Raw genomic sequence first — 20,975 nt, forward strand, 5'->3', positions numbered from 1 at the left:
ATAACCATGGTGCATGCTACCTGGGCACAATCAATACCGTTTACTAATGTGTGAGTAGAAGTAGACACAGGTGGGACATATACTGTGCTATGACTCTATTGTAGAAAATATGGCTTATTTTTCTCCTGGTGTATCTTTCCTGAGTTCTGTAGACATCCCAAGCAAACCACTGAGATGTTAAACACCATTATAATGAAACTAATAAACTGTGTCAAACAGCAGTTAAGGACTACCTACAACATACATTTTAGATGGACCCAACGGTTTAACGGTTCTTTTCAGCAGATTAATTAAACTTTCCCACAATTTAAAGTATCACTGAAATGAATTAATAAGTAGATGAAAGAGTGAGACAGGGTGTAAATGAAAGAGCGATTAAATCATATTTGAAAATTTTGCATTTTTCAGTTGGTAATCCTTAAGGAGTTCATGTTTTAAATCTCTCCACTCTGTATGTATGTTTGTTTGTATGTATTGTATGCCAGTATTACCATATACACTCATATACTGTAGAAGTCCAAATATTTTGAAAAGAAATCATTTTCAAGAACTTGGCTCAATGTACACTTGGATGAATATAAATATTTTCCCCCGTTTTTGGTTTTACAGAATTATTGGGTGGAAAATGGCAGGTGTGGCAGTGCTCTGGAGGTTCCCCATTATGGCGTAAAAATGGGCTTGATGGAATGATCGATAATTTATCCACAGGTTATGTAAAAATCCATAGTTTTGGAGCCAAAATTATGGATTTACACATAACATGGATTTATACTCCACTAAATGCAGTATAATACCCAAGAGATTATTTGAGAGAATGAAAAAATTATTTTCCCTGCATTAGTACTGCATATACTCATGTATAATACTAAGTATGTTCAAGTATATGTGATAAGAATGCAGATTTTTTAAAAAGATTGTGACATTTTAGTGGCCCAAAACATTTTGTGATACATACCACAATGTTTTGCTTCGTCAACAATCTGAGGGTTATTTTGCTTATAACCTGATTTTCTAGAATTTGCCTACAGGAACAATCTTACAGTTAGGATTAATCATTGTTTCCTCATTGTTTTTGCCCAATACATTCGAGTACTTGCATTTTTATACACATTAAGCATATTGGATATCAAGTATGATGTCTTACTGATTTAAAAATAAACAAAGGACTTATAATAATATAATAACTTTATTTTTGTATCCCGCCTCCATCTGCCCAACGGGGACTTGGAATGGCTCACACGGGGACAAGCCTAATACAAATCACATAACATCATAAAATCAAATAGTTAAAACAACAAGCATCACATTTAAAAACAAATTAAACAGGTCATGGTTTAAAAAACATAATTGAGAGCAGGAAATACAAACAATCATCAACAGCATTAAAAGGTCTAATATGGACATAAATGGGCAAACAAACTGATAAAAAGAGTGTCTATATCAAAATAGAACATACATCAAATAGACAAAGCAGGTAGGGAAGATAAATATGGGATGGAAATCAAACTATAACATGACAGGGCAAATTTCGATGTGAGTAAGGGCCAGGATATAACGGATTTGTCTAATTGAATGCACGACAGAACATCCATGTTTTTAACTGCTTCTGAAAGACAGTGAGGGTCGGTGTTAACCTAATCTCCCTGGGGAGGGAATTCCAGAGCCGGGGAGCCACCACAGAGAAGGCCCTCTCCTGCATCCCAACCATCCGCATTTGCGATTTGTCCCCTCTATGCCCTAGCCCAGGCATGGGCAAACCTTGGCCCTCCAGATGTTTTGGGCTTCAACTCCCACAATTCCTAACAGCCTATTGGCTGGGAATTGAAGTTCAAAACACATAGAGGGCCAAAGTTTGCCCATACCTTCACTAGCCTGACCAGTATAATTGCTTTAGAGCTAGATCCACCACTTGAGAAAACATTTGGTAGTTTCCGACATAGTAACTCCTTTTTTGTGTTGATGAGAGCAAAATGGAGACAGTACGTATGCCAAAGGTAAAATCAGTCAGGCAGCTGTGACAATTGTAGCTGTAATTCATGAAAGATGCAGAAGGAATTTTGATGGAGGAGATTTTGTATCAATTTGCTGGTAGATGGTTTGTTAAGAAGGTGATGGTGGAGAGCATATTTCTTTACATTAAATGGTCACAAATTTAGCAATAAAAATTGAGAAGACAACAGAAAATCAAATGTATTGTTTTCTTTTCATATATACGTGGTCTCGTCAAGGGCCAGTGTATTGCAAATAGATGCTGAGCTACCATAGTTTAATTTTAGTTTTTTTTCCCTTTCAGGCTATAAGGAGAAAGGAAATGTAAATAATGTTCAGTTCCTCCTGAATATATATTCTGATTTCTGTTGACTACCACTACAGCTTGTATTAAAGTTGTATGCAAAAAAGTGCATACTCCACACAGAGATTATTTCTGGCATATTAATTTAAATATTTTAATATTCCTGTCTTTAACACAAATTAATTATGAAATAAAAATACAATGTTTATTGCATGAAACATGTTGTGGCTTGCAGAGATAATTTCCATGTTGTACACTGTAGGTGGAAGATACACAGCAGCTTGCCAAAGGTATTCTCATCACTGATTAGGAAATTCCCTTGAATGCTGCTGGGCATTCCCAGCTGACAAAGTCTTACTATGTGTTTACCTTTTTACCTCTGTCTGCCAGTCTGACAATGAAGAATACTAAATTCCATTTGTTCTTTTCCTTGTTTTCCTTAATAGATCCAGCATCATGGGGCTGTTTTGGCAGATTTCCCTCATCTTTAGACAGTTTTTCCATAAGATTTTTTTTGCAGTTCTGCTAACATCACAGTTTGTAAAGCAGACTTGTACTTTTCTCTTATTTCTTAATGATGCTGTTTTCAATACAGTTCATATTTCATAGTCCTAAAATTACTCCTGTTTACTACTGAATATGATATCTTGACAAGTGACAAACCTTTTTCTATCAAAAGAAAAGAAGAAAACACTGTCCTGTCCCAACAACTGTGTTTGGTTTTTGGAATAAGACATCTTTAAAATCTGTACTGAAATGCTAATTTCAATATTTTTTCTCTTCATTTTTCTCAGACTTTTTGTATCGGTAGATATGTGCACAGTGCTGAATACACATGGAAATGGAAAATAAGGATAATTTATTTTGTGTGTGTGCTTTATTAGTGGCATTAATAGTATTTCTGAAGTTTATTCAAAACGAGAGTACTCTGACAATAACCCCACCCCATCTTTAGGATTGATTATATCATTGTCAAGTCATTGGTTCTGTAATTATGGCCTGTTTCTATGGTCTGTATTTCCATTGATTTTCTTTCATGCTTGAGAGCCAGAAGTAGTACATGTTCAGCTGCTTCATAACCTGTTGCATCAAGGGAATGAAAGCAGTAAAGCAACGCTATCAGCTGGCAATTGTTTAAGAGTTTGCTTTTTCTCTGACTCATTGTGTGAGGCTGGGCTGTTTTGTTGTTCAGGCAAAAGTCATTAGGAGTTTGGCAGCATATGGCTGGATTTGTGTATACATGTACAACAGGAAACATTATTACAGTGGTCATTTTCAGGTTGAGAAGTTGTAATTTATCTAACAACTAGCTGTGCCCGGCCACGTGTTGCTGTGGCGAAGTCTGGTGGTATGGGAAATAAAGTATTGAGGAATTGGTGGTAGTTAAGGTAAAGGTTTTCCCCTGACATTAAGTCCAGTCATGTCTGACTCTGGGGGTTGGTGCTCATCTCCATTTCTAAGCCGAAGAGCCGGCGTTGTCCGTAGACTCCTCCAAGGTCATGTGGGATGACTGCATGGAGCGGCGTTACCTTCCCGCCGGAGCAGTACCTATTGATGCACTCACATTTGCATGTTTTTGAACTTCTGGGTTGGCAGAAGCTGGGGCTAACAGTGGGGGCTCTCTCTGCTCCCCCAATTCAAACCTGCGGCCTTTCAGTCCAGAAGTTCAGTAGCTCAGCGCTTTAACACGCTGCGCCATCAGGGGATATTATTTCCTAAAGGTTGTGAATATACAATATTTCTGATTGTTTTTTTTTTTTTGTCTGTTGAAGGGAAGTATGAATGCTGCAATTAGGAAAAATGATTAGGATGTAATGGCCTTGCAGCTTTAAAGCCTGGCTGTCTCCTCCCTGAGTGAATTTTTTGTTGGGAGGTGTTAGCTGGTCCTGATTGTTTCCTGTCTGGAATTCCCTTGTTTTCAGAGTGGTATTGTTTGCGATATTTTATGTGCTTCTACTGTCTGTGGCCCTGAGAAAACAGGATTTGCCTGATTTTGATGATGGAAATACTTTGTTGGGAGGTGTTAGCTGGCCCTGATTGCTTCCTGTGTGGAATTCCCCTGTTTATTTACTGTCCTGGTTTTAGAGATTATATTGTTCTGCATTATTCTATCCCAGTAATTATTTCATATTAAAGAAGAATCTCACTTATCCAACATTCGCTTATACAATGTTCTGGATTATCCAACACAGTCTGCCTTTTCATAATCAATGTTTTTGTAGTCAGTGTTTTAAATTCATTGTGATATTTTAGTAGTAAATTTGTAAATACAGTACAGTAGAGTCTCACTTATCCAACATAAACGGGCCGGCAGAACATTGGATAAGCGAATATGTTGGATAATAAGGAGGAATTAAGGATAACCCTATTAAACATCAAATTAGGTTATGATTTTATAAATGAAGCACCAAAACATCATGTTAAACAACAAATTTGTCAGAAAAAGTAGTTCAGTACACAGTAATGCTATATAGTAATTACTGTATTTATGAATTTAGCACCAAAATATCATATTTTGAAAGCATTGACTACAAAAATGCGTTGGATAATCCAGAACGTTGGATAAGCGAGTGTTGGATAAGTGAGACTCTACTGTAATTACTACAAAGCATTACTGCGCATGAAACTACTTTTTCTGTCAAATTTGTTGTATAATATGATGTTTTGGTGCTTAATTTGTATAACGATTACCTAATTTGATGTTTAATTGGCTTTTCCTGAATCCCTTCTTATTATCCAACATATTCACTTATCCTGCTGGCCTGTTTACGTTGGATAAGTGAGACTCTACTGTATATTTCTAATCTTATATTATCTGCTTAGAACTGGATTATATGAGGCCCCTTCTTCACAGCTGTATAAAATGCACACTGAAGTGGATTATATGGTAGTGTGGAGTCAAGATAATCCAGTGCAAAGCAGATAATATAAGATTATAAATGGGTTATATAGCTGTGTGGAAGGGCCTTTTGTCTACACTGCCATATAATCCAGTGCAATTTAGATAATCTGTGGAAGAGACCTAAGTGAGGCCTAAATCTGCCTGTCCCCTAACTGAAACCTGGCTGTCCCTTGGTTGCTAGGCAACCAAGTGGGCAGAGATTAGCCCTCTAAACTGGCAGCAATTGGATAAAAAAAATATTGCTCTCCCTCTAATTAGGACTTTGATTTTCTTTTCTTTTTGTTGTATCAACCTAGAGGCGTGGATGATGGGTTGTGTTGTCAAATTTTGAGGTTGGGGGGCCTGTACTTTTGTTGTTTTGTGAGTCGCCGTGATGCCATCACTCTTTTATATATATAGATTGCATCTTCATAGCTGTGCTGGCAACTTTTATAGCTGATATTAATATTATATGACACTGCTGTGACCATTGATCTCCTTTATAAATCTCATCTGTTGCCATGCAGCCGTGCCATCATTTCAGTTAGTTGAGTAGGTCTGAATGACATTGTAATAGGGCAGTGCCACATTCAGTACTGTGTCATGAATCATGTGTGTTTACAATTCAATAGGAATGAATCCCTTGTGTATTTGGTGTGTGTGTGTGTTTAGTAATTTCTGACTTATTGCTACACTAAGAGGAACCCATCACAGGGGCTAAGAGTGTGTGACTTGTCCAAGGTCATCCTGTGGGTTTTCATGGTCTTTGGCTGTTGGAGACATGAATTGCTGTGCTGCATAGATCTATCCTAAATGTGATACTTCATCATATGTGAAGTGATGGATATATATTTGGCAGATGCAACGTTTCAGCATATATATTTGCAAATTCACACCCAGTAATACATTAGTAGTATATTAACAAAATATAAATTGTTTACAGATTAACAAGATTTGAAATATGGGGTGACAAGAGCCAAGAAATCAAACAGAAGTCCCCTTCTGCGTTGTCTGTTCAGGAGGGAATGGTTGGTTTTCATTAAGGTTAGAACCAATCTCATTGCCTATGGAGGTAATGACTGTGAGAAAATCCTTTGAACAGGTTCGAAATATATATGCTGAAACGTTGCATCTACACACGTCTCCAATATGTAGATGGCAACATTATTTTTACTTGTAGTTTGTGCTGCAAACTTTAGGGAGAAAATGTAGTTGATAGGTTTTCAAGTTGTGAATGAGTTTTGGGGGTGAATATCATGTGACCTTTCAGATAGTGAACTCCCACTGTCAGTATTCCTCATTTTTGGGTTTGCTGGCTAGTATCCAACAATATCTAGAAGGCAGCATGGTTCTTCCTTATGTAAATTATGAAGTCTCACAAAAGCCTTGTAAACATGACTGACATTTGTTTTTTTAAAAATCTTAAGTTAAAGAGTTGACACATAAAGCAAATTACATACGGTACCGTCCTTGAAAATGTGTGTGTCTATAAAAAGCAATGTTATCAGATCAACTAAGTAGGTTTAACTGAAATAACATTTTGCTTTAACTTCAATCTGTGCAATTTGAGTAAAATGTGGTTAACCACACTTAAAGAGTCGGTCAGCTGTAGCCAACTGAGTGATAATCTCCTACAATTTACTCTTTGTTCTGTTTTTTTTCCTGTAGTGTGGAAAGTACTTTATTTAGATCTTACCACAGCTTTTAAATAGAACATAAATTTCCCCTTAATCAAGTAAAATGTGCTGACAGGAGACAAATAAGTTAACTAGTTACACAAATGGGGAAAAAAGTTTGATTCCTAATGATAATTGAAGAAGTTTAATAGTTTCATCATAATAACCATAATAGTTTGGGAGGGATTATCCTATAAAAGAATCAGAGACTTTTTGAGTTTGATCATTACCACTCAAGTACTAACTAGGACTGATCTTGCTTAGCTTCTAAGATCACATGGGACCTGTTGCCCTCAGGGTATTCGGTATATTTAGGCATTATTCTTCCATTTTATAAGATATGCTATGGTTCATGTCAAGGGGCCCCTGGTGGCACAGTGCGTTAAAGCGCTGAGCTGCTGAACTTGCGGACCAAAAGGTGCCAGGTTCAAATCCCGGGAGCAGAATGAGCGCCCGCTGTTAGCCCCAGATCCTGCCAACCTAGCAGTTCAAAAACATGCAAATGTGAGTAGATCAATAGGTACTGCTCCAGCGGGAAGGTAACAGCGCTCCATGCAGTCATGCCGGCCACATGACGTTGGAGGTGTCTATGGACAACGCCGGCTCTTTGGCTTAGAAATGGAGATGAGCACCAACCCCCAGAGTCGGTCACAACTGGACTTAACGTCAGGGGAAAACCTTTACCTTTATCTATGGTTCATTTTACGAATGGGTTTGTTGACAAAGCTTGCTGAGCATGGGCCTGGGTGTCAACTAGAAAATAACTCCCATATTAATCCATCCGGGGGACTTTCCTGGCCAAGGGAAACATTTGTACCCACAGATTGTAGGGCATTCCAAGGTTTCAAAATCTGCACTTGCAAATTACAGTTTTATGAAGTAATTAGGGTTCTCTGTAAGGAAACTTCTGTCTGTAAAGCTGTGTAAAGACAGCAGGATTATGGTGTATTCAAGTGATACCTTCATGAAGCATGTGGTGGAATGTAGGAAAATTTCCAGAAATCCTGGCTGCTGCAGATTCTACACTTAATTCACACTTATTCTGTATATTTTGTGCGTATGTAAGTGCAGACTACTCACATAGACAGCATTGTTGAGTAAAAAAACAAATAAAACCAGTGACAAACAATAGATTTTGATTTCGTTTAGAAAGGACATTTCCTTATGGACATTTTCTTATGACTTATTTAAGTCTATAGATGAGGGTTCAAATTCTTACTTAGCTACAGAAATCCACTGAGTGATCTTGAGCAAGGTGCACATAGAGGTAAAGTTTCCCCCTTGACAGTAAGTCTAATCGAGTCCGACCCTGGGGAGTGGTGCTTATCACTATTTCTAAGCCAAAGAACCAACATTGTCTGTAGACACCTCCTAGGTCAAGTGGCCAGCGTGACTTCATGGAGTGTCGTTACCTTCTTGCTGAAGTGGTACATATTGATCTACTCACATTTGCATGTTTTTGAATGGCTAGGTTGGCAGAAGCTGTGGCTAACAACGGGAGCTCGCCCCATCCACAAATTTGAGCCACCGACCTTGGTCAGCAAGTTCTACAGCTTAGTTGTTTAACCCACTACACCAACGTGGCTCAAGGCGCACATACTCAGCCTTAAAAGAGGCAATGGCAAACCTTTTCTGAAGAAATTTTCTCAAGAATACCCCATGATAGGGACACCTCAGGGTTATCATAAGTCTGAACTGTCACAATAAGAGCAGAGTTAAAAGCACTATGTAAAACTTAGTACTCCTTTGATGTAATTAACCTCTATGGTCAGAAATTCTAAAGTAACACCCTAATAATGGACTTTACTCAGAAACCAGCCACTAATGCAAAATATTTGTTATGGGTTGAGGTGAGGAAAGCCAATGGGCCTAGAGACCAATTCCCCCAGGACCTACAGAAGACATCCCTTTTCATTGCCACCACCCAAATTGTGGCAGCATTATAAACCAACTCTTTTTGGTTTAAAACAGGACTGGCCACTCCCCTCATTTTCAAAGCCTTCTGAAATGCTCATGTGATCAGAAGCAAGGCTTATGTGGGCCATGTGGTTCATCTACAAGATTGGTCGTGTTACTAGGAGTGGTGTTAAGTTTGGAATGTGCCACGCATGCAGCTGGTTTATAGTAAAGAACAATAACAAGGGGGGTGGGGGAAATTATTTTCTGTGCTGCAATAATATCAGTGGTAGGAATTGGAGGGACATTCCAAGATGGAATGAGGTTTGAGTGCCACAAAAAAGATCAGGAAGATGTGTGTGTTCCCCAAAAGTAAGGGTTGTGATCATACATCCCTATTTAACTATCATCTTTCTTCTAGAAATATGTTTGGTGCTAGTACATCTACATCATATCCAATAGTCTACTACTTCTATACAGTGAACTCTTTGAATCTGGATATGCAATTTCTACTGACTGTGGATCATCACGTCCTATATATAAAATGGTGGTGACATAAATGCAGACACGCAAGTGATCCCAGAACCAAATCCTCATGGAGTCAGAGGGTCCATTCTGTTTTGTTTTAAAGAAAAAACATTTTAAGTACACTTGCATTTAAACTGTCTTGCAAATTATCTTTTTTCTACATTCCTTTGTTATCTATCATAACTCTTAGAAGTAAGCAGCATGCACTTTTTGCCATTGCATCTGTTTCTCATTAAGCTCCATATCCTATTTGATTTACATATTTCTTTTACTAGCAGCTTGAAACAGGCTGTTTGATAATACTGTAAATGTTAAACTTCATGATACTGCTTAAGATTCTGCTTTACCATTTCCTCTTTCCTTTTCTGTTAACTTGGCATCATACATCAAATTGTTCAAAGTGTTCTTGGTATAATTGTGCATATTTTTCCTTCAATAACAGGAAATAATTAGAAACTAGACTTACAGTTCTGAAATTAAACATATATATATATGTGTGTGTGTATATATATATAGAGAGAGAGAGAGATAGATAGAGAGAGAGAGAGAGAGAGAGAGAGAAGGAGAGAAACATGAAGATTAGCAGTTAATACAGGTTGAGCATCCCCATTTGGAAATCCAAAAACTGGAAACTGTCCATATAGATGAGTGATATAATTACACCTTTGCTTTCTGATAGTTCAGTGTAAACCAGCTTTGAGTCATACACAAATTACTAAAACTATTGTATAGAATTAATTCCAGACTATGTATATAAGGTGTACGGTAAGAAATGGGTACCCACAGTACTGGAACCTGTGACTTCACTTGCCCGCATCTGACAAAATATGTCCTCTAGGAATTTTGTAGGCCCTCCTGATAATTCAGTGGTGTCATTCCACTGGAAGTTAGAATAGAGTTGTGTTGGAGGACCTAGCAAATTTCTATAGAGGATACTTCCCTAGGAATTGTACTGCAAGGAATTATAATGTGAGAACATCTGGTGGAAGTCATTCTTTTCACTATTGCTATTATCCATAGTTTCTTGTTTCCAGGTCTGTACTGTATATGTAACATTCATGCATTTTTGTTTAGATTTGTCTCCGATTGCCAAGATATTTTATTGTGTACATTTATGCAAATACAGATATTTCAAAATAATAGTAAACACTGAAATCCAAAACACTATTGGTCCCAAGCATTTCGGGATGAGGGATGCTGATGGTCAATATTTAGCATTATGAATAGACACTTGAACTTTAAACAGATAAAATAATGATAATACAACAAGCCATAGAGAACTAACTAAAATGTAGCTGAGCAAGACATGCTACCACTGACCTGTTGTCAGCAGATTCTTAACTCATGTGGTTGAAACTAATTATGGCTTTTATATTGTCTGTCAATTTTGGGGAACAAATCCACCCTTAATTTGTGGGTGTGTGTACATTTTGTGTAATAGTAATTTCTAAAGTGATTATTATATTCCTTTTGTTATTCACTCTTGTGAATAAATTGTTTATTCACTCTTGTGATTAATAAACAAAAACAAAACGTATTGGGCATGACAAAAAAAGCAGTTGGTTAATGCAGAATCAGATATATCCTTATGGTAAGCTTGCAATTGCAAAAGACCTTTCTAGATGCAAAATGGTACATTGATATTAAACCTCTTCTATTTCCCATTTCTTTTTCTTCTTCACCTTTTAACCTTTTCCTACTGTTTACTAACTTACCTGTGGATAAAGCTCCACAGGTAACCTACTGCAAATACTGAGATTAGGGCCCTGAACTCAGTTTATACTTATCGTCTCATATTGTTCCTTTCTCCTAGCTAGATCAGTGGTTCTCAACCTGTGGGTCCTCATGTGATTTGGCCTTCAACTCCCAGAAATCCTAACAGCTGGTAAACTGGCTGGGATTTCTGGGAGTTGTAGGCCAAAACACCTGGGGACCCACAGGTTGAAAACCACTGAGCTAGAATATCAGACAAAAGAATTTAAATATTAAAAATTAAACACTCACCTCCATCTTCTATTTGTTAGATCTAAAGAAAAAGAGAAACATATTTCTAATCATGCTTATACTTTGCAATCATGCGTAGAAAAGGCTTCTGTGACTGGTAGAATTCTCAGTAGATAGTCATTTCTGGTGGGCTTACTTAGCTTGGATTCTGAAGATGTGTCCCTACAAATTACAAAATTTATGAGAGGCAAATACAGTTTACAAAAAACCTTACTAGGATTCTTTTTTTATACACAGCTAAGTGAGAGTACATCTGATTGAATATACTGTGTTGGGAATAGAATAACCTATTAGGTAAAGGTAAAGGTTTCCCCTGATGTTAAGTCCAGTTGTTACCGACTCTGGGGGTTGGTGCTTATCTCCATTTCTAAGCCGAAGAGCAGGCGTTGTCCACAGACACCTCCAAGGTCATGTGGCCGGCATGACTGCATGGAGCGCCGTTACCTTCCCACCGGAGCGGTACCTATTGATCTACTCACATTTGCATGTTTTTGAACTGCTAGATTGGCAGGATCTGGGGCTAACAGCAGGCGCTCATTCTGCTCCCGGGATTTGAACCTGGCACCTTTTGGTCCGCAAGTTCAGCAGCTCAGCGCTTTAACACACTGTGCTACCGGGGGCCCAGAATAACCTATTAGGCATGTGCAATCCAGGGAGACAATGGTTCTAAACTCTCTTTGAAAGTAGCGGGTGCTGGCGCTTTGTTTCTAAAGTCATTTTTGAATTTTGAAGCAAAAAATTCAAAACATTCAGAAACTTATATTCATAATTACAGTAGAGTCTCACTTATCCAAGCTAAACGGGCCGGCAGAAGGTTGGATAAGCGAATATCTTGGATAATAAGGAGGGATTAAGGAAAAGCCTATTAAACATCAAATTAGGTTATGATTTTACAAATTAAGCACCAAACATCATGTTATACAACAAATTTGGCAGAAAAAGTAGTTCAATACGCAGTAATGTTATGTTGTAATTACTGTATTTACGAATTTAGCACCAAAATATCATGATATATTGAAAACATTGACTACAAAAATGGCTTGGATTATCCAGACGCTTGGATAAGCGAGGCTTGGATAAGTGAGACTCTACTGTAATTCATTAATGGTGTATGCGCATGCGCAATAGCGAAAAACAGCATGGGGGAAGTTTAGAGGATTATCCCGCCCTCATTTTTTTGAGCTATCCTGATCAAACTTGCTACAGTTGTAGGGCACATTTACCACGGCTAGCTCACCAAATTTCAGAATGTTTCCCTTATCCTCTGATTTTTGGCGAATTTTCATAGCTTTTATAAAAAACATTTTTTAATAATTACAGAAATCTGTTCCTGGTTTGACAGTCTTATTTCCTGTTTCATTGGGTTGTCTTTACTTTGAAAGTTATTGTTCTACTTCAGAAACTTTGTTTTTGTGGCTGAAACTGTTAAATTGGTGGACAGGACACTCAGCAAACCATAATGTGCTATTTATAGAACAATGTCCCTTGCACAAAGAAAGTTTTGGCAGTGTAATAAGGTTTTGCCATGTTTTGTGACAGAACCAATTAGGAAATGACATTTATCAACCAGGAACAGTACACCACCAGCAGAGAGGGTTTTTGGGAATGATGGGACATGCAGTGCTTTGAGGAGGCTTAGGCCAAACAAACAAACCCAACAGGCAGAGAGGGCTTGAACCCAGAGAAGGATTCAGCTATGTAACGTTGCTGGGCTCCCCATACTAAGGGACTACAGCAGAGAGGGTTTTTGGGAATGATGGGACACACAGTGCTTTGAACAGGACAAAGGTGTCAGATTTTTAAAACAAAACAACCCCATTCCCACCCCACCCCAAAAATGCCTTCTCTCCTTGGTAAAGTCAACTCTTTTTTTTTAATGGCTGCCAGTGCCTCTAGGTCCCCAGGCAGGCACAGGCAGCAAAAGACCAACCATCCTCTTTGCTCCAACTTCCAAGCCAGAATGAGCCTTGTGGCATGCAGCAGACGCTTTTAAAGGAGGACGTTCAAACCCCTCCCCTTACATGAACTTCCACACCGATTGGGCAGGGAAGCAAGCCTAGGCTAGGCTGCTCCTCCCTGCAAACAAGTTTAGTTGCTTCTCATATACTGATCTAAATTACGAGCCCATTAAATGAATGGGCTTCAAAGCTTTGGAATTGAGGGTTAATTCTGACGCGCTAATGCGCATTGGAACCCCATTCGAAAATCGGAATAGATCTGATTTTATTCCAATTTACGACGATTCAAAGGAATTCGCCCATGCCTATAACCTATAATATAAGTAGGTGTTACAGTGGCTGACTCACAGGATTGTCACTTTTTGTATAAAGCATAGTGTGCATGTGTTTCAGCATGTATCTGAATATCTTTACTTCAAGTTGCAAATCTTATGTGTCTTACCCTTTTTTTCTTTGTACATGGAAGACATAATATATGACTCGTAATAGCATTAATATACAGGAATATATGTGCTTATGAAATATTCTTAATTCATGTATTAATTTGAACACACAAGAAATGGTTCTCTGACATCATTTTATTCATTTGTTTGCTGTTCATGTTCACTTATGGCAGCCACTGTCCCCATAATTTTTTTTGTTTATAATAATAATAATAATAATAATAATAATAACAACAACAACTTTATTACTATATCCTGCCACCATCTCCCAAATGGGACTTGGAGTGGCTTACATATGGGACAAAAAGCCCATAGACACAATACAAACAATACATCAAAGCAAAAAACATAGGTTAAAATAAAACATAGTTAAAAAATAACAAAACAGTTAAAACACAAATTCAATAAAACAAAAGAATATAAAACAGCCATGTAATTAATACTCAGCGAAACCATTTACTGTAGTACCATGAGCGTGATCAGGATATACAAGAGCCGGGCGTGGGGTAGTGCAAGCTGCATAGGGAACCTAGGGACTCGGCATTTGTGTCTAGGAACTAAGTGTTGTCACAAACAAGCTGAAACAACCATGTTTTCAGGTCCCTACGAAAGGTGGACAAAGTTGGGGCTTGTCTAATTTCTTGTGGGAGGGGGTTCCAAAGTTAAGGGAGCCATCACCGAGAAGGCCCTCTCTCTTGTCCCCACCAATTGTGCTTGTGATGGTGGTGGGAGCAAGAGGAGAGCCTCTCAGCAGATCTTAGAGCCCGCGCCGGTTCAAAGGGGGAAATGCGGTCTTGAAGATAAACAGGACCCGAACCATTTAAGGCTTTATAGATCATAACCTGCACTTTGAATTTGGACCAGAAACTTATTGGCAGCCAATGGAGCTGCTTTACTAGGGGTGCTGTGCATTGTGTGTTTGATATTCTCTCTCCAGATTCTTGATGTAGGTGAAGACAGTGGCAAAAAGGAGCAGACTCCCAACATATTCTATTTATCTGTCAATTGTTTTATTAAATTTTGATGTGCTTTTATGTAAAAAAAAAAGGTATTAGGGATGTGAAAAACACAGAGGGCTATATTTAATGGATTTTTATGTTAATTTTTTTTTTAAAAAATGTTTGTATGCTATTTGTACTAGAAACAGCTTTCTTCTGTTTTTATTGTTAACTCAAGTGCTTTTGATAGAAATCTGAAGAGCTATTTATAGAAATATTTTTCTCTTACTTGTCTGATAGCAGTAGTTTTTAGGAAGTACTACTTCTGTTCTTAGCAATGGTTTCCAGTATTACTGGACACATAACCATATAAATAGAATGGTTTAATTAGTTTTCCTCTTTTTGCTGCTCAAAACTTTCTTTATTCATTTCTACTTCTCACTCCTCCCCTTTATACTACCCTCATCAGTAGTAAAAATCTCTTTATAAAGAAGTACTGATATTTAAACTATTTATACAAGCCCAAACATTTCATGTGATCTTCTTTGCATTACTGAATTAGTTTTTCCTAGTTGATGGCCTTGGAATTTTTTCAATGGTGAATTCCAGAGCATCAGTTATGAATAAACATTTGTTGTTATAAGTGGGCAAACAATCTGTATGGGTGTAATTGCCATGACAGCATGGAATCTGACATTGTACTCTGGAATCTCAGAAAATGTTTCCCTGGTCCTATTTGTTGAGACTTTTATGTGCACAAGTATAAGTTTTTAGAGCTTAAAAAACGTACCAAACCATATAGAAAAAAACAACCTGGAATAAGCTGATACAAATCCGTATCTGGATACCCATTGATAATTTTTAATATTATAGCTGCCATGTTGTATAAGGCATGTAATAATTTTAATTTAGAGAGCTAGTGAGATGTAGTGGTTTGAGTATTGGACAAGGATACTGGAAGATCAGGATTTGAATCCCCACTTGGCCATGGGAATTTTCTGGATGACCGCGGGCAAGCCACACTCTTTCAGCCACTGAAGAAGGTAAACCCACTCTGAATAAGGTTTGGCAAGGCATTTCTCTTTAGGAGCGCCGTAAGTCTGAAAGACTTGAAGCCAGGTTTGAAGCCTCACAGCAACATCCATTTCATTTCCTTCTAATGGACAGGTGGGACTAAAATGTTTGCATTTGCATAACTCTGAAACTTTTCAATTCAACTCATGTAGAATTGGACAGTAAATATCTGCACTACATGAAGTTCTGAGAACCTAATCTTAATCTGAGGTTGAGTGTTGGATGCATTATTTGAGGGAGAATCATTTCCCACAAGTGTACAAGAGTTTACGATTCTAGATCCCACCCCCCACCCCATTTTTCAGAAGAGCATTATAAGATAGGATAGATGATGTCTTCATTTGATGACATAGTTCATCTCAGCATTAGGAAAGATAATGGCAAACCTCTGAATAAATGATGCAAAGAAAACCCTATGATAGGCTAAGGGTTAATTTCAAGGCACAAAAACATTAGATTCAGAGGGGTCTCTCTAATTTGGATAGCAATGGGATGTAGGCCTTTATCATGAAGTGTTATTGAATAATTAGGTATGTATGCATGATTAGGGATGTAGAACTGCATAATTATATCAATTTGACAGCACTAACTCAGACATAGAATTTTGGTATTTGTAGTTTTCTTAAGTTATAGCCCCCTCCCCCTCCTCAGGTCCCTGAAAAACACATATTCTCATAAATATTGTGAAAAACACATATTCTCATAAATATTAAAGTTTGTGTGCTTTTGTAGGAGCTATGATATCATTGTTTATTATCAGTCAGCAGTTTTTATGAATGCAGCTACATATACATAGCAGCTGGCTTCTAAATTGAAAAAAAATTGCCTGGAAAAAGATGGTGATCAGTTTCATAATACAGTCAAGGCTAATTCACAGTATAGACAGTAATTTGAGGTGGCACTCCTGTTAGTTATGATAGTCAATGTAGTTGTGTTATTGAGCAGGACAATGTTACCTCCCCTTTTAGTACAGTCTAAACTTTTGTTAAATTTGTGTTATGACCCAACAGCTTTGAAATGGCAGTACTTTGATTTAAGTTGTTATGATTGTTGTTATCCAACTATTTCCTCAAGACAGAATCAAGGCAGCTTACACATTTTAAAGAAGACACGACTTTTAGGTTTATCATGTGAAAATAAAATTATAATTAAACTACCATAGAATTAAAACTAGTTAAAAGTAGGATAATTAAAATTGATTATAGGATGATAAAATCTAAGTACAGTAGAGTCTCACTTATCCAAGCCTTGCTTATCCAGGCCTCTGGATTATCCAAGCCATTTTTGTAGTCAATGTTTTCAATATATCGTGATATTTTGGTGCTAAATTCATAAATAAAGCAATTACAACATAACATTACTGCATATTGAACTACTTTTTCTGTCAAATTTGTTATATAACATGATGTTTTGGTGCTTAATTTGTAAAATCATAATCTAATTTGATGTTTAATAGGCTTTTTCTTAATTCCTCCTTATTATCCAAGATATTTGCTTATCCAAGCTTCTGCCGGCCCGTTTAGCTTGGATAAGTGAGACTCTACTGTACTTGAGCATGTTTTTTTTCTAAGTTTTCAAGAAGACAAATTAATTTCTTATTTTGTTTTTGTTTTTTAGGTCTTTCAGCTGCCCAAAGAAAGTTTGCTCGCTCATTGAGAGATTTTAAATTTGAATTTATTGGTGATGCAGAAACAGATGATGAAAGATGTATAGGTACGTCAACTAAGTACAAGCAATATCCAGTATCTATTTAATTTTTATCCTTCATTCTTTATTGTATTCACTGAGATTATGTTTCTTCCCATTACAGATGCAGCCCTCCATGAATTTGCTAATTTTCTGAAAAATTTAGAAGAACAAAGAGAAATAATGGTACGTTCATAGCTATTTCGTTTTTTAAAATGTCCAGGGATTAAAAATACATTGATAATTTTCATTTTATATAGTAGGTCATTATGATTATGTTATTGTAATGTGAATAATCTTGTTTTGTAGTTGTAAAGCACAGCATAATGTAATCTGCATGTTCTGATTTCTCTGCATTTTCCTTTTGAATGTTCAGGGCTCCAAAATGTTCTCTTCAACCAGTTGAGTATCTTGCAAAAAAATTTCTTGCTTTTTCTAACATATGTGGACAGTTTGATAGCATTGAAAACTATGCTAATGTATTCCTAAATTTACAATCTAGCTCTTCTTCTTAAAGCCAAACCATAGTCAGAGTCTGATTGTTCAAAATCTTGAATCCACCTTTTATCTCTTAGTCAGTTGAAATAGTTTATTTATAGTTTTACATTTGGTTGTTAAAAAATTATACACTTACTGTTTTATGGTTTAACTTGCTAATGCTGTATACTTCTATATTTTTTATACTTACAGTTATTGTATTTTAAATATGCTGTAAAGCACACAGAGATATGGTGATATAGGTATTATTTAATCAAATAGCACTGAATTAGATTTATATGAGGAAGAGACTATGAAGATACAAAAGCATTTATTCTGAAAATTCCTAATTTCTTCTAATAGGTACTGTAATAGAATGTCTTTTGGCAACTTCATCTAGTTTGTTTCTTCAGTTAGGAAGTATTCTATACAGTATTCTGTATTGTGTACACATGAGCTTTTTCAGAAAAATGTATTTAATGTCTCCAGATGATATAAGATTTACTGAATTGTAGCCCATTTAGTCATTTGTGTGAATGTTAACATGTGTGTTGCATTTAGGCTTATTCTTTGCAGAAATCCACTCTGATGCACAAATAAAGTCAGGACTCAGTATGGAAGGGCAGGCTAGGAATACACCCCCCTTCTCATGTTTTATGCAATTTTCCATTTATACTAATAATTTGTTAAAGTAATATAATGTTTAAAAATGTATTGTATAACATAATCTATCAATATATTGGGCCTAAAACATGGTAATCCAGATCTATTTTTTAATGAAGAAAATGTTTTTACTCACCTTTTGAAGAAATTCATAACCTGACTATGGAATGTAATATCCCATTATATTTTACTAAATCAGGGGTCCCCAAACTTTTTAAACGGGGGGGGGGGGGGGGGCAGTTCACGGTCCCTCAGACTGTTGGAGGGCCGGACTATAGTTTTAAAAAAAACTATGAACAAATTCCTATGCAATGCACACTGCACATATCTTATTTTGAAGTAAAAAAACAAAACAGGAATAAATATAGCCTCAATGTTAATCATAATCATAATAAAAATAATAAAGAAGGTGGGAAGAGACCCCTAGGGGCATTTAGTCCAACCTCCTTCTGCCTTTGTACACCAAAAGCACTAGCAAAGCACCCCTTAATAATTAATTATTAATTAAATAATAATAAAAAATACCATTATAAGCAAGCAAAGCTTTGGAAGGCATGCACCAGGCAAGGGAGGAGACGGGAAAGGTGCGCGCCTTTCCCTCCAACCCCATGCCGCACACACCTTCCTCGGCGGAAGAGGAGGGAGCTGCCGCTGCAGGGGCCGGAGAAATGGCTTCAATGGGCAGCATGTGACCCCCGGGCATTAATTTGTGGACCCCTGTACTAGATAGTCAAAGAATGTATCATTCCAGCAATTAACTGCAAGAGAACATAAAAGTGGATTTTGTAAATTCGATGACTTATAGAATATAGTAAAGCCACGAAATTGGATTGTAACTCCCATTATCCCCAGTCACCATGCCAGCATGAAGGATACCCAGTTGTAGACTTTTTTTTCCTTCATACTGATTGGTAGAATAAAAGCTATAAATTTAGGCTGCCTTGATAAATAAATTCCATAAATATCTGTGCATCTGAAGAGTGTTGAGAATGCTCTGGAGCTGTTGTTTGGTGTGTGATTTTTGTGTGGCTCCATTGTGAGCTTTCTGTTTCTCTAACATTACTTTTTATTTTCATTTGTTACAATCTGCATGGGAGGATTGGTTGCTGTTGGTAATCACTTCATCACCAAGAAGGCAAAGGACTGACAGTTATAGTCCTAAAAATGAGAAGTGTTGAAAGAAATAACGATCCTTAGAGGCTGCAAAAGGGTGTGGCATAGGCAGAAAATTCCAGATGAACATGTTCAAATGAGATGGTTGAGACAATAGAAGGCATCTTGGTTGTTAGAAGACAACATTCTGTTTTCTTCATAGTTTTAAAAACTACAGCTGAGCTAACCATTAGCCAGAGTGAACCAATCACCTGAAGTGATGGATTTGGAGGCACAGAGTATTGACAAGTTGTTGAAAGACAGAGTTCTCTGTGTTATTTAAAACAGCGGTTCTTAACCTGTGCTCTGCGGATCCCTGGGGGTGGTAATGCTTACAATGTCCAGAGGCTCTAAAAAGGCTTGAAGGTTGCTCAGCCCACCTCCTCCTCACACCAGAGCAGCCACATGACAAGGAGCTAAGGCAAAATTTGGGTGGACTGGATGATCCTGAACATTGCCTGTCATGTAGCCGCTTCATTGCCAGGAGGAAATGGATTGAGCAACAATAAAGTCATTTTAAAAATGTTGCCATTACATCAAAGGATATCTGTCAGTTGGCTTCAGTAGACAACCAACTACCTTGTTAAAAGGTATTATCCAACGAGATATCTTATGCCCTCAGATATAGCAGAGAATGCTGCCATTTTCCCAAATTGAAGATTTATCTACCAGTCTGGTTAGCCATTTTATATGGAATAAGAGGAAAATGTATAATTACCTATCTAGTGGTTTCTATAGGTTAAATAATAAAAATACACTTTTAATTTTGTCAACTTGATTGCTTTATTAATTCAGTGGAAGTGTAGCATTTTATCATAGCTATGTTCTTTGTTATTGTTGCTTTTTCCACCGGGATATGTTTTAAAAAGAAATGTTGAGGCTTAACATAGACATTTCCATAAATGATTATAGAATGACTTTGCTAAAATAAACATCATTCTTTCTGTGAATCATCAAGGAACATATCAAGGAGGAATCTCTCTTGTCCCTTAGGGACATTTTAGTGGAATCCAAAAAGTCAAGTTCAGCTGGTTAGCCATTATAAAATGTGTTCTTCCATTCCATAGGTCAAATGTAGCAATTGAAGTACAATAACAAATTGAACAAACCTTTTCTTCTATAGCTTCATTTTAGTTATACAAAATTTGTTTTTAGTATGTTTTTCCATTAGATAAATGGGAGATGTTGAGTCAGTTATTTTACACTGCAAAGGAATAGCACATTTGGAACTGAATTTATCTATATCCTAATTAGCTGTGAATATTTTGCATGCATTACCCATCAGATTCCTACCAATTTTATGAAA

The 20,975-nt window shown here is 37.0% G+C and overlaps 1 protein-coding gene across 2 annotated transcripts in view; it reads left to right on the top strand.

The window, feature by feature from the left end:
* The window catches only part of arhgap10 (Rho GTPase activating protein 10), a 154,794-nt gene that overhangs the window by 26,157 nt on the left and 107,662 nt on the right, over positions 1-20,975 (top strand). Inside the window, exons 2-3 of one of the 2 annotated variants that reach the window (XM_003221688.4) lie at positions 17,309-17,404; positions 17,502-17,563. The exons of the other annotated variant lie outside the window; for it this stretch is intronic. Coding sequence (XP_003221736.1) covers positions 17,309-17,404; positions 17,502-17,563 — 158 coding nt within the window. The remainder of the gene's footprint in view (positions 1-17,308; positions 17,405-17,501; positions 17,564-20,975) is intronic. 2 annotated transcript variants of the gene reach the window in all.

This window comes from Anolis carolinensis, chromosome 5 (genome assembly GCF_035594765.1).
Source record: "Anolis carolinensis isolate JA03-04 chromosome 5, rAnoCar3.1.pri, whole genome shotgun sequence".
Taxonomy (NCBI): Eukaryota; Metazoa; Chordata; class Lepidosauria; order Squamata; family Dactyloidae; genus Anolis; species Anolis carolinensis.